Raw genomic sequence first — 13,500 nt, forward strand, 5'->3', positions numbered from 1 at the left:
GAGCAAGCCCAGTGTGAAAGAGAGCTGTGATTGCATTCAGCATGCCAATATTTATCTTAACACGCCATCTAGTGTTGTGTAAATGTATTACAAATGGATATACTACAAATGTTTTGCATGATTTGGCATCATTTATCCTAGATAGAAATTCAGGTGTAAATCTTTAAAATAAAATGAAAACGGAATTGAATATTCGTTTTTCAGATTGAAAGTAAAAATAGACGTCATCGACTGGAGAACGTCAACATGCCAGCTGAACTGCATTCAGATTCAGATATACAAAGTTTAATTTATTTACAAAAATAGATATATAAATACAATAACAACCCTTAGCGTGTAAACAGAATGTGTTGTCTGTACAAATATTCAGTGTACTGTACTTTAAAAAAAGAGGGCAGATCATGAGGGTGGGGTAACAGAAAAGTGTGGGTTCAATGTCTGGGGTTTCACCAGCCGTCCAGTCACAAGAGATTTTTCAATAAATACAATAAAGTAGCTCTCCAAAATTAGTACAAGTCTAGGCCTTGTTACAACATCATACTTCTACCATGCATGTATGTATTTCGTGTCCCAACCCGGAGTTTTTGAAGATACAAAGTCTGTCCTTTAATCAGAGTACTGAGCGGTATTTACAGGCAAACATGAGCCAGACTGCACACGCGTTCTCCGGATAGGCAAACACCCGAACACGGACCGCCAGCCTCACATGGTCACCACGACAACACACTATCTCCTCACAGAATGAAGACCTGTACAAAAACCAACAACAAATACAGAGCATGTAACACCAAGTGATGTCAACATTACAGCAACATAACATTTAATTATATACAAAATTAAGACATTTAGGTACGCCAGTTACAGACCTAGATATATTGAAAGCAATACGGTATATATACATTTTAAACCTCAGACATCAGTCTCAGTTATGTATACTGACACGACTATAGTGAACTGAAACAAGCCAGCTAATTTGGTGGCTTTCTGTTCATGAATACTCCATGCATGAACTAGAAATGTAAAAGCAAAGTCAAATTTCACTTACATTTTTGATCATTATTTTATGGTTTTTGTGTTGGGGAGGGATAGCTCAGATGGGGGGGAGAGGGTGTGACATATTCATGGGGCAGGGAGCCAGATGCTTGGGCTCTCTGTGTGTTGGTCAGGGCTATTTTTAGGCAGAATGTCGATACACGATATACATCTCTGTAGTTCTACAAAGTGTTCAGTTGTAAGTCAAAGCCACATGTAGGGCTGGGCGATATGGACATTGGACAAAATCAAATATCACAATCTTTTTGACCAAATACTTTGATATCGATACTGTGATAATATTAGTGCTTTCTCACAATATTTACATATTGAGATTTTTGGTAAATAATCATGAGTAATGTGGATATAATGAATAAGTGGGTAAAGGCTAACAATAGAACAGCTTGAACAGTCTGGTAAGTTTAGAAAGTTACATCACTTTACTGTAATGCAGTCTTTAAAACCAGGAAAACACAACACTTACGCCATATTACAATATCCAAAATCTAGTCTCATAGGGATGTAACAATACATCACGAGATGTATCGATACAATGTAATGTGTGAAGATTAATCGATCAGATGAAAAATTAATCACAATGGGTTTTTTGTTTGTTTGACAAAGAAAAGGAAGCATTCATTGCAAAGTTTGTGGTTTGCAGTTATACCCAATCTCAGAAAAAAAGGGAATTATTTAATTGGATGAAGAAAAGATCAGAAAAAAAACAGTATAATATGACGAATATAACGAGAGATGTTCGCGAGAGCAGAAAGTAGCGAGGAAAGCTGTTTTGGGGCTGTTGCTACGGCCGTAAACCGTTTCGCTCTGCCTAGCAATGGTTTACAGCTGTCGTAAATGTTTCGCTCTGCCTAGCAAGACCCAAAACAAGAAGGATGGCTTTCCACGCTACTTCACGGGGCTTTCTACACTCATGGTCTCATCTACTATTAGAGGTAAGATGTGAGGCATCAATATTACATTTAGACTGTTTAATAACAATCAAAAATCTTGCTCTTAGTTACTTTAAAGGAATCTTTTTCAGTCATAATTTGTCTGCAATCTCATTTAATCAAGAAAGAATCATGAGAGAATCGTATTGTGAACTCATGTATTGAATCATGAGTTTAATGTATCGTTACATCCCTAGTCTTATATCGCGACATCAATATACAGTACCGGTAATATCGATATATTGCCCGGCCCTACTGGTAGGGATTCAGTATCTCTAAGGAATAGGGGTGTCACAATATATCGTCCCACGAAATTTCGCGATAGTAAAACGTCACGATATGTATCGTTGAGATGAAATCTCATATCGTGAATTTTTTTTTTTTTTTTTTTTTTTCAAAAGTAGACAAAGAAACGTCTTTGTTTGTTGAAGTTCAATGTGTGGAAAGTAGTTCAGTTGAACAAGTCTCTGAAGAGACACATGAGAAGTTATACAGGAGAGAAACCATTCAATTGAGTTTCTGGCAAAACTGTTTACTTGACAGGAAAAACTGAAGATGCATAAAAAATAGACTAAGAAAAGTCTTGTTGTTTGAGTTTGAAGAAAAACTGAAGATGCATAATGAGAATTTATACTGCTGAGAAACCTTTTAGTTCAAAGTAAATCTAAGTGACGGTGTAACTCATTCTATTTCAAGATAAGCCTTATCTCCAATCTCATGTTTTTTCTAGTTGTTATTGTAATAACAATTTCCCACAACAGCATGTTTTGTATTTGTGGATTTCAAATAAAATACTACTTTTCCAGTCATATATTGTCATTATTCAAGTTTAAAAAAATATTGTTAAAATCGTATCGTATCGTATCGTTATCGTGAACCCAGTATCGTGATACGTATCGTATCGTGAACTGAGTGTATCGTGACACCCCTACTAAGGAACACTTCAGTCTCTCTGACCACGAGGCCAGCCTGCTGAAATATTCCTTAGAGAGCCCATGTTGGTTCTGCCACCCTCCCCTTACCTGAGACAGGTGGCGAAGGCTCTGCGAGCGTTGCGGTGCAGGAAGTGGATGGGGAAGCCTTTGAAGGTGTGTCCGTCCGGCACCGCCCTCCTCACCGCATCCTGGAACTCCTCGTTGCCACAGGAGACGCCGGTGCAGCGCTCCAGCTCGTAGGCTGCCAGGGCCGAGGACAGCAGGTAGGACAGCTGGTCGTCCCATACTGTGGCCAGCTCCAGGTCCTGGAGGGGGAAACCACAGGGCTCAGGCTGTAGATCAGTGTTTCTTCAATTACACATTATTTGGGACACAACATCTGGCTATGTTCTGATGGATAGACCACCATGTGCTAAGAGTTTAAATATGTAGTCAAGAAGCAGGGTCCAGAGATTACATTTCTCTCATTCAGGTTCTCAATCAGCCTCTCCTCTACAGATCCATTCCAGAGTACAGGAACATCCATTCAGAGAGTATTGACTTTACTAGCCCAATTAACCAAACTGTATCAATGGCTAAATGATCTGTTAAAATGATAATAATAATAATAATAATAATAATAATAATAATAATAATAATAATAATAACAATAACAATAACAATGTTATTATTAATAATAATAATTTAATTAATTTATGGTTACCAGTAAATTTGTAAAAAATAAATAAAAATGAATTAATTAAAGGTATACTATGCAGCTGTTTAATAAAAATAAATATATATATAGATGCATACAAAATATTTCCCTATCAATCATCACTTAGGGCCCATTGGAATTGTGTGTGTGTGTGTGTGTGGGGGGGGGGGGGGGTGTTTATATGGAGCGACACTGCCCTCTGCCTGTTTTGGCAATGTTTTGCTTTTCCGGGACGTTTTTGGGACGTTACATTGTATAGAGGTCCACGTGGGGGTCCAGCCAATGACATCGTTCACAGGGCAATAGCCAGCCAATAGCATCGCTAAGATGTTCTCAGACCAGAGTGGAGTCACCCCGGACTAAAACCAGGAAATACATCTCATTCCCTGATCGATGTTTGAGCTGTTTGCAGCCCATCCCTCGATGGTTTGAAGGTATGTGTGTGTTTATTTGTGTTTTTATAGCATAACCACTGTGGAACGTTTAATCCCTGTGTTTGAACGGTTTATCGGCACTCTCTCTCTCCACATAAACACAACCTCGCTCGACCACATGAACACAGAACACAGCAAAACAATGTCCTATCACTAAAATACACACAGGGCGCAGCGTCTCTCAACATAAACACACTGCCACACTATTATATGGGCCAGAAGTGATCGTTTTGAGGGGAAACCTTTTTAAATTATATAATCTTTTTTTGATGAAATCCTACCTTTAAAGATTATTGTGTACTCTGTTAAATGATGAAGTGCTTACTCAAATAACTTTTAACTTCTTATGTAGTTTCAGAATAGGTTGGATCACGTTGTGTAATTTAATCTAATTTTGAAAGGGAAAGTTTAGGATCGTTGGACCTATATATTATGTTCTAAACGACGCATTAGTATTGCTGTGCTAAAAGGTGATATTTGGCCCATAGAGAGGGCCTATTTGAACCATAGCTGTCATCGGTTGCAACGTTCTGAACAGCTTTCTCTCTGAGCAGAGTCTGTAGGTGAGTGAAACATAATGTGAAAATTCAAAGTGTCTAGACACCGTGTTTTACCTTCCTGTGCTCAGACACCAGGTAGCGCATCTCCAGCTCCAGCTGGTGGCTGGCAGCGGCAGGCTCCAGAGAGGGAGCACAGAGCGGAGGCAGAGGGGGCAGAGAGGTGGACTTCAGAGCCTCCTCGCTCATCGCCTTCCACCGAGACTGGTTCTGAAGGAAAGACCAAGAGAATGTTTCAAATATAGACATTTAGGTGACTATTACTTTTGTTTTTTTTGTGTGTATGTTTTTTTTAATCCAGGATAAGTTGACTGAGCAGGCTTGCACATTGGTGTTGGATGAGTTAAATGGTCTATACATTGGTGGTGGATGAGTTGAAAAACAATTAGGAACCACAAGATATAAAGATGAGAATAGTGAAATACATCAAAGCAAGCCAATAAAAAAATTACTTATTCCTCACTGAAACGCTCAAGTTGAAACAAATACAAATTAAATTGACTTAGGGATGATGGCAGCTCCCATCCCACCTACTCAGTTTTAGGGGGAAACAGTGAGGTACACTGCGCTCCTACCTGGAAGTCAAAGACACAGAGCTCCACAGCATCAGATGGCTGGCAGTTGGCCAGGAAGTTGTGGTGGTTGAAGACGCAGCCCACGGTGCGGTAGGGGGAGGAGGGTTTGGGCTGGGGCGCTAGGGGCGGGGCATCGGGATCTATGGCCTGGTGCAGGTACCTGACCATAGAAACGGAAAACAATCCCACTCGATTCAAATCAATTGTGGTTTGGCCCAAGGCCTAACTGCCCACCAAATTTCACAGAAATCTGTTGATACATTTTTGAGCTATCCTGCTGACAGACAGACAGACAGACCGACCAAACTAACTAAAAATTAACTAACTAACAAGGGCAAAAACATAATGGCTTTTTCTGAGGCAAAGAATTACTGATATTTAATCACAATAAAGTGAGCTTCTATGAATTTCTTTTGTTGAATGAATGAATGAATGAATTGAATGAATGATTTTATTCGACCAAATAAAAAAGACAATACACCAACAAGCATACAGTATAAAATAATTAGTCAGGATTTCACAATGAAGTCGTCAAACTTATTTCGATAGAGACAGTCGACATGTCTAGGAACACCCACAAAATGTTATATGGCTGGCACGCGCGCGAGTGGGGTAAAACCACCCATATATCAATAGGCTGACTCACCAAAGGAAGGTACTGCGGCTCTAAACGACAGCTTTTGGGATTCTAGAGCAGAACACAAGATGTCTGCTCAGATGTGCGTTTACTGCAGTGGTTAAATCCCCGATCGCGTCTGCCTGGGCTGGGCTATCAGCTAAATTCTAACTTTGCTGAATGGATAGAACGGGGGATTTACCCCACCCTGACCACGCCCCCAGGCAGGCTGAGCCAGCTAACCCAGCGTCTATGACGAGACATCGCCTTAACCTATTGTGTTGGTTTTTGCAATTACAAAAAATGCAAAAATTTGGAAGGCCTGCCTAAAGGGCAGTTTATAGTACAATTGCAATTGATGATGGTCGCCACCGACCATGATCATATTTTAGAATATCACGGCATGTCCAATCGACATCAACATCGATGATAGAATATGATCATGGTCAGTGGTGACCATCATAAATCATACATTGATGTACACTCACACCCCTCTTTGGAATAGGCCTCTTCTAATTCTTCTTCAATGTTGAAAGCATCCATTACATAAATCTCACTGATGCATTACATTTACTAATACACCAAGTCCAATGGGACTATCCCTCGTGCTATTTGGGAGAGCCCCTTTGTAGAAACCTAGTTTGGGTGTGAGGGTTTAGAAGGGGATGGCGAGAGTGGTCATTAGTTATGAAGTGGCTACCTCCCGTCACAGTGTGTCTGTAAAACAACAACATACTGCGGTAAAGAAAAACAAATCTGACCTGTGTGCGGTCAGGCTCTCCCAGAAGGTGATCGTCCCGTCGGTGCCCCGGGTCAGGACCCAGGTGTGTGGCCCTACCTTGGCTTTGGTGCCCACACACACATATGCATCCAGGCCAAAGCCCAGCAAGAGGCTGCACAGCAAGGTGGCGTGGTCCTCACAGTCTCCCTGTAGGCAAAACAATGGGGCAAACATAACTCTTTGATGCCTCCAGTGGGGAAATGTGGAAACTGTCACCCACATCACATTTACCATCGATAATGCACTGATGACGGCTCTTACAGTCATAATAACACATTTTGTTTTAAACATTAACTCATTGAGTGCCAAGGACGTCGATCGACGTCAAAGTAAATAGTGACGTAGAGTGCCAAGGACGTCGATCGACATCAAATGCGTTTTTTGACGGTGGGACGTGGATCAAAGCCTCAGGCATCTCCTGTACAAATATTGTAGCTATTGAAGGTGTATAACCTATTTTACGGACTCACTAGGTGGCGACAGTGCTCTCCAGATTAGAGAAAGGTCCGGAAAACAGCAGGAAAAAGCCCCGTGATGAAAAAGAAACCGCTCATGCTGCAGCCAGAGCCATATAGATTGCTCTGTCTGGAGCTGACGTTGGCTGCGAACAGCAGTCAATCCGCGCCCACAACTCAGCCCCTCTGTCTCTGCTGTATAGTTTCTCCACACGATTAGCCACCAGAAAAGCAGCACCCGACGCCGAAGGGCCAAAGCATTCTCAGCAGTCCGATTTGGCTCTTCCGTGTCGCGCTGGGAGCCGACGCACAAAAACGGAGCACTCCGAAAATAGACTGGGTGCGTGTTAGGCTGTGTGTTAGTGTGGGGAGAAGTTTGCAGCTGAGGGGGGGGAGAGGGGGGTGGGGCACACAGGCACCACACAACTACACCACGTCACTACATCAGAAAATATTATCTTCAGAGTCAGTGAATGTGCTTGAAATGCTTAATTTCACAAAAGGCGGAATAACTCAGCTTCTAATTTGAAACGCCTGTATTTGCTCAAAACGACCTATCTTCTCCGGCTCATAACTAAAGAACGGAAAATGGTATCAATAAACTTTTTTTTGCTGATGATACAATAGAGTCAGCTCGTTCTTTGTGCGTGTTCGGTGTTTAATATCACACAATATTCTGTGGGCCTCGAGAAATCACTGAAAACGCTCTGAAACTCTGGCACTGGGAGCTTCCGTTCTCCAAAAGTGGCTGGCACTCAATGAGTTAAAGGAGAACTTCACCGAAAAACAATGCAGATTTAATTGTTTGCAAATGATCGCACACATATCTGAAAACTTTTAACAGTTTTGCAGACATTCATTTAGTTTGACATTTATTGAGAGTTGATTTTTGATTATTTGAGTTAAAGCCCCAATCAGTAACTTTTTCACCTTAATATTTTTCACCTTAATATAACAGCTTTTTAGTCATTTAATATGATCCAGTGTATTCTAAGAAGTAGAATGTTGCCTCTATTGGTCCCACAGCGCCCTCCAAAGGCATCTCCTGGGACTAAGCATTTTTGTGCCGGCGTCCCGGAGGCAGCATGTACGGCATACTGCGCATGCGCTGTGTACAGCTGAAGCGGTGTTCAGTAAAACAAGGAAGCAACTCGGTGTGGATTTGCTACAAAAATGACGTTTCACGTAACTATAGATTATTATTTAATCACGTGGCGAGTACCCGATGTCACATGTACATAGAGCTTTCTGGCGCTGTGTTTTGTTGACTTTGAACGGCGATATTGATACGATACTATTGCACCCAGAGGGTGCAGTTTCTCCAATAGCAAAACTTGGAAAAGTTGCTGAATGGGGCTTTAAGTTGTGGACCAGTGATATCATATGTGCATGAATGACATCACTGGTCTACAACTAAACTCAAATCAACTCAATAACTATCAAACTAAATTAATGTCTGCAAAACTGTTTACATTTTTCAGATATGTGTGAGATCATGTGCAAAAAAGATCTGCATTGTTTTTGTACAAAGAAATACATCTGCATTGTTTTTCCGTGAAGTTTATTCAACTTTCTCCAGTAAACCGTGAGTCATGAACCTTTGTGGAGCTGTGAGAGGTTGAGACAGGTTCTTTTTCACACTCTAGTTTGTCCTGGTGTCTCAGCAGGGTCAACTGTAACCCATGTACTCACAGTGCTGTGCATACCATCTGACATCATCCCACATTTACTGTCACTCTCCACCACATTCTCTGGAATGCTGTAAAGATTTGGGGTCAAACCAGATCAAACCTTGCCTTACTTCACACATAGACTTTTAATTGCATCTCTCTTCTCTTTCCTGCACATTTATAAACAGATTTGTAAAACCTTAAAGTCGAACTGAACCCGTTCGTCACGTGCATATGAGTCCGTTTCAGACTGAAAACATAGTTTGTCTAAGATGACAGGTTGAGAGGCGGGTCATAGTATCATGTCGATGATTTTATTTGACAATTCTGGGCACTGGATTGGGCTTTGGCCAATCCTGGCGTGTTCCGCCTCCAAATCGAGTGGGATTCAGTGTGTCGTGGCGCTCCCCTCGGGAAGAGCCTTTTGACGGGAGGTTAGTGGCTGAGTGGAGCTCAGCGAGCCGCAGGCAGGCAGCTGCCTTCGTGTTGCCGAGCGGAGAGTGCAGACCGTCGGCCTGGAATCTCCGAGGTGCAACCCCTGACAACCAAGCTCTCGGATGCGCGTGCCATTATCGCTGCTGTAAATACAATATCCCTGGAATGCGCGTTTTAACGAGCCAGTTACATTTCTTTGCATTCTTAGAGATGATAGTTTTTGTTTTTTGTTCATGTTTCTAACAATTGGCCAAGTTAGTACGGTAGTTAGTTTATGGGATAGGAATTCTGCCAGATGACAGGCACTAGGCACCATTTTCTACTTCATTTGGAAGAGAAAATTATCCTGAAATGAAGATTTGATTGACAGCTGCATGATATGATTGGTTGAAATGGGGTAGAAATTTGATAGTACTAGGTGACGTCAGCAAACTGTACATTACTGTTATCAATGAAATCTTGAAAAATGAACTTTTGATGTGAAAAAGTGTGAAAAACTAAAGAAATTAGATTGTTGTGATTTTTTTTGCATACATTATTAAATAGGTGCACTGTATACCCAAGTATTTGAACTAAAAGAAAATAAGTCATTTTTGGGTTCAGCTCGACTTTAACCAGAAATACAATGTCCCCTTCTCACAGCAACCAAAAGTGTTGAACACACACGTCTGCTGTAAAGGAAACGTTGTTGTCAAACTGTCTGTGACAGTAAGCAACTCTTATTTCAGTAGTACAACTTTTCCAGTAAAGAGGCCTGGGTTGAGCTGGGGACTTGGGCTGTGGGGAAGTCAGAATGATAGATGTTCCCCAGAAGTGCTAATATGGACGGCAGCGTCAGAGCAGGCTGGGGACTGACGAGGCGAAATTAATTTCCCCTGGAATGAAACTCATAAATCACAGTTGACATGGGCCACTTTGTGAGAGTTGTGTTGTGTCTGTCTGCCAGCCACTCACAGAGGAGGGGAGGAGAGGCAGGGAATATTTATCCTGTGGTGGTCTGGGAAATTCCCCAGTATCTCATCTACAGATGAAAATGCATCAGTCAGTCAACTCTGCGCAAATCCCTCTTTCTTACAAACGATGCAATCAGCTGTGTTCATGAATGCACAAGAGAGTAAAACCAGCTAAACTCGCCTGCGTATTTGCGCAATAGAGTTTATCCAGCTTTTTGGGGTGACATAAATCTTTGTGACATTAAAGGTATACTATGCAATGATTTCATAAAAAAGAAAAAAAACGTTATTTACACAAACGTTTTAATAATAATAATAATAATAATACATATGACGCTTTTCTAATTACTCAAAGACGTTTTACATACAGTATAACATAAAACGTACACAAATACAGAACAAAAACAAATATGGGGGTTGCAAAAAGAAAAAGGAAGGTGGAGGTAGAAGTCAGATATTGTAGGCTTTCTTGAAAAGGTGGGATTTGAGTTGGTTTTTGAAAGAAGTGAGTGTGTCAGAGTTACAGATGTTAAGGGGCAGGGAATTCCAGAGGGTTGGGGCAGCAATGGCGAAGGCTCTGTCCCCCAAGGTGCGGTACTTGGTCTTGGTAATGGTTTTCCCTCTCAATCATCACTTATGACCCATAGAATTTTGTGGCGGTGTGTTTATTTATTTATTATTGCTACTTTTTAACTTGTAGTAGTACCAGGTAGTAATAGTGCTAGTATTATGGAAAGACAGAGCATTATTATAATAATATATTGGCACTGGACATTTCTACTCATTACATCTGTTAGATATGTCCACACTTTTAGATATGTCCACACTGTTTACAGTTTGACAGAGGAAAGAAGAATTATTAACAAAAACAATATCACTGCGTGCTTCAAGCTAGGCCAAATGGAGTTTGGATGCGTGCCTTTTACTTACTCTACAGCCTTATGTGCCAGAGATCATTTAAAAAAGTAATATAGCTAACACTTGTTGAAACTCCTCACTTCAGGATCTCAAAAGACATCTCTTGTCAGATGTCACACAAAAGAGAATGTATCTATATTATAGATAAATTGTTTGTTTCTCCAAGGATGGAGTTGTAGCAGCGGGGCTGAAGCACGCACGGTTAGTGCACGTGCAAGATTTTTTTCTGCAAAAACAAAAAGCATTTTGCTTGCAAAGCGCACCCTGCCTAGTCCTGTCCTGTCTAGTGGGAGATACAGGGCCCTATCGTCACAAAGGCGGTAATTTTGCATTAGCGCGCGTTTTGCGCTGGAATAACACTGTGCAAAGCCCTAATTGTGGGCGTGTCGGCCCGCTGCGCTTGGCGTCATCTCGGTGCAAACCTCCATATAGGTGTGTTTATGCCCAAAACAGTATTCACACGTGTGAGCTCATGTCCAGTCCACTCCCCTTAAAAGCCACAGTCACGTCTGTGACAGCAGCTTCTTTCTTGCTGAGTGCCATGTGCAAGCAGAGGGACAGAGTGACAGAGAGAGAAAAGAGAGATGGGGAGAGCAAGAGAGAGAGAGAAGAGAGAGAGAGAGAGGGGAGGGAACGAGAGAGAGGGAAGAGAGAGGGGGAGATTCATCCTCTGAACCAGTTTGGATTCAGATAAACCATTAGAAACTAACGAAAATGTATGCTGATGGAATGATCCATTTGAAACACACCAAAGGGGTGCCACGCAGTTATGCAGTGAATATCCCCATGTCCCAAAGCGTGCACTTACTGTAATTAGTCATTTTGTTCATATAGGCTTTAACATACACATTTAAAAATATGAGTTTCTTTAATAAGGTAGGGATGTGTGAGATTTTAATTCTAGCCTATTTCAATCTACTGTTACCTCACACCACAGACCTGTATGGTCAGGAATTATGTAGCCTAATAAAACCATGACAAACAAATTCTCATTTTTAAATCAAGGTGACACTGGACAAACCTTTCAAGGATTCCTCTATGGAGCAAAGTGCGGACTATGTACCACTGACTTCAACCACACCTACTTTACCAGGGAGGGAGGGAGGGATGGTCATCTGAGGTTCATCCTCAGGCCTTATGTCTGTGTCTTTGGGGATGAGGATTAAGCAGTCAAGCAAGGACACAGATGAGTGGAAAATGTGAGTCCTTCTATGTTGTAGCTGTATTATTACCTTGCCTCTACACAGGAAAGCCATTAGAGTGCACCACTGCTCCTGCTTGCCTCCTCCGACCATGGGGGCCTTTTCGTGGGCCAGCAGGCTGACGAAGCGGGCCGCCTGCCGGGGGCTCTCCAGGAGCCGGCCGGCCCGCAGGACACGCACGTATGAACACACCGGCCTGTTGACGCCATTCTCATCCTGCAGAGCACACAGATGCACACCCACATTTGCATCGGCCCTCACAAGGTTTCTTCCCTAGATCGGGAGTTTTTCCTTGCGTGCATCTAGGGGACCCTGCGTGGCGTGCCAAGACCTGCCGGTCAGGTGGTGGCGTGCGGGTGCACGGATGGGCTGTGCTGTGCCCCGTGTGTGTGTGTGTGTGTGATGGGCTGTGCTGTGTGTGTGCTGTGTGTGTGTGATGGGCTGTGCTGTGTGTGTGCTGTGTGTGTGTGATGGGCTGTGCTGTGTGTGTGTGTGTGTGTGTGTGTGTGTGTGTGTGTGTGTGTGTGAGATGGGCTGTGCTCCGTGGTCCACAGGGTAGCAGGTAGGTTAGGACAGTGGTTCTCAAATGGGGGTCCGCGGACCCCCAGGGGTCCGTGGCACTTTGCCAGGGGGTCCGCGAAAAGTTTTCAAGTAATTTTTTTTTTTTTTTTTTTTATAAAATGCTACATGTTACTTATTCCTTCTCAAACTACTTCCTACATGGTGCTAGTCTATCAAAATATCTTGGCTGTCATTGATTGTGTTGCATAGTGGTTTTATTTCGTTGAAGCTCGGCTCCCACCTATTGCCATCTCTGCGTGGTACACGCTATCGAATGCTCTTACCTTTTATTACTTTAAAAGTGTCCTTTCCAACCATTCATTAGACCGTTGACAGGATGCAGACTGGACCCTTGGAAAATCCGGGGCGATCCTGACGGTCTCATGGTCTCCGATCCAATAGCTGGAGTAGAGGCGGGCACAAGCCCTCACGCCTGGAATTGGACCGGGAAAACCCCACTCTTACCTGCATTCGGCCACGGACAGACGTGTGAATTATTGCTCCAGATTAGCGTTAGCTTGCCCGACCACTTTCACTTCAACTGCTCCCCGTACATCGGCGTAGCGGACGGGAACCTCGGTCGTTGATTTTCCAGTCTGGAAGGTTACCTTCGCCTGGGCGGTGAAAGTTGGAAGCGACAAAGCTAAGTGTTTTTTTCACGTGTTGGCGGCTTGAACAAGCCGGTCCGAGTGTCGTTGTATGCTTGCTAATTGAATTGCTCTGTCTAAG

General features: G+C 42.5%; 1 protein-coding gene across 1 annotated transcript; it reads right to left on the reverse strand.

Annotated features, from left to right (window-relative positions):
* Positions 1-542: 542 nt before the first annotated feature.
* LOC310771537 (centrosomal protein of 76 kDa-like) lies at positions 543-13,242 on the reverse strand (the record flags this gene model as incomplete). The annotated part of the gene is made up of 7 exons (XM_083664127.1): positions 543-749; positions 3,005-3,222; positions 4,663-4,815; positions 5,181-5,340; positions 6,558-6,724; positions 12,241-12,426; positions 13,237-13,242. 7 exons carry the CDS (start codon positions 13,240-13,242, stop codon positions 611-613), a joined length of 1,029 nt encoding a protein of 342 aa, XP_083520253.1. The 3' UTR covers positions 543-610.
* Between the last annotated feature and the right edge of the window lie 258 nt (positions 13,243-13,500).

Source organism: Poromitra crassiceps (assembly GCF_964638095.1).
Source record: "Poromitra crassiceps genome assembly, contig: HAP1_SCAFFOLD_762, whole genome shotgun sequence".
NCBI classification, from domain to species: domain Eukaryota; kingdom Metazoa; phylum Chordata; class Actinopteri; order Beryciformes; family Melamphaidae; genus Poromitra; species Poromitra crassiceps.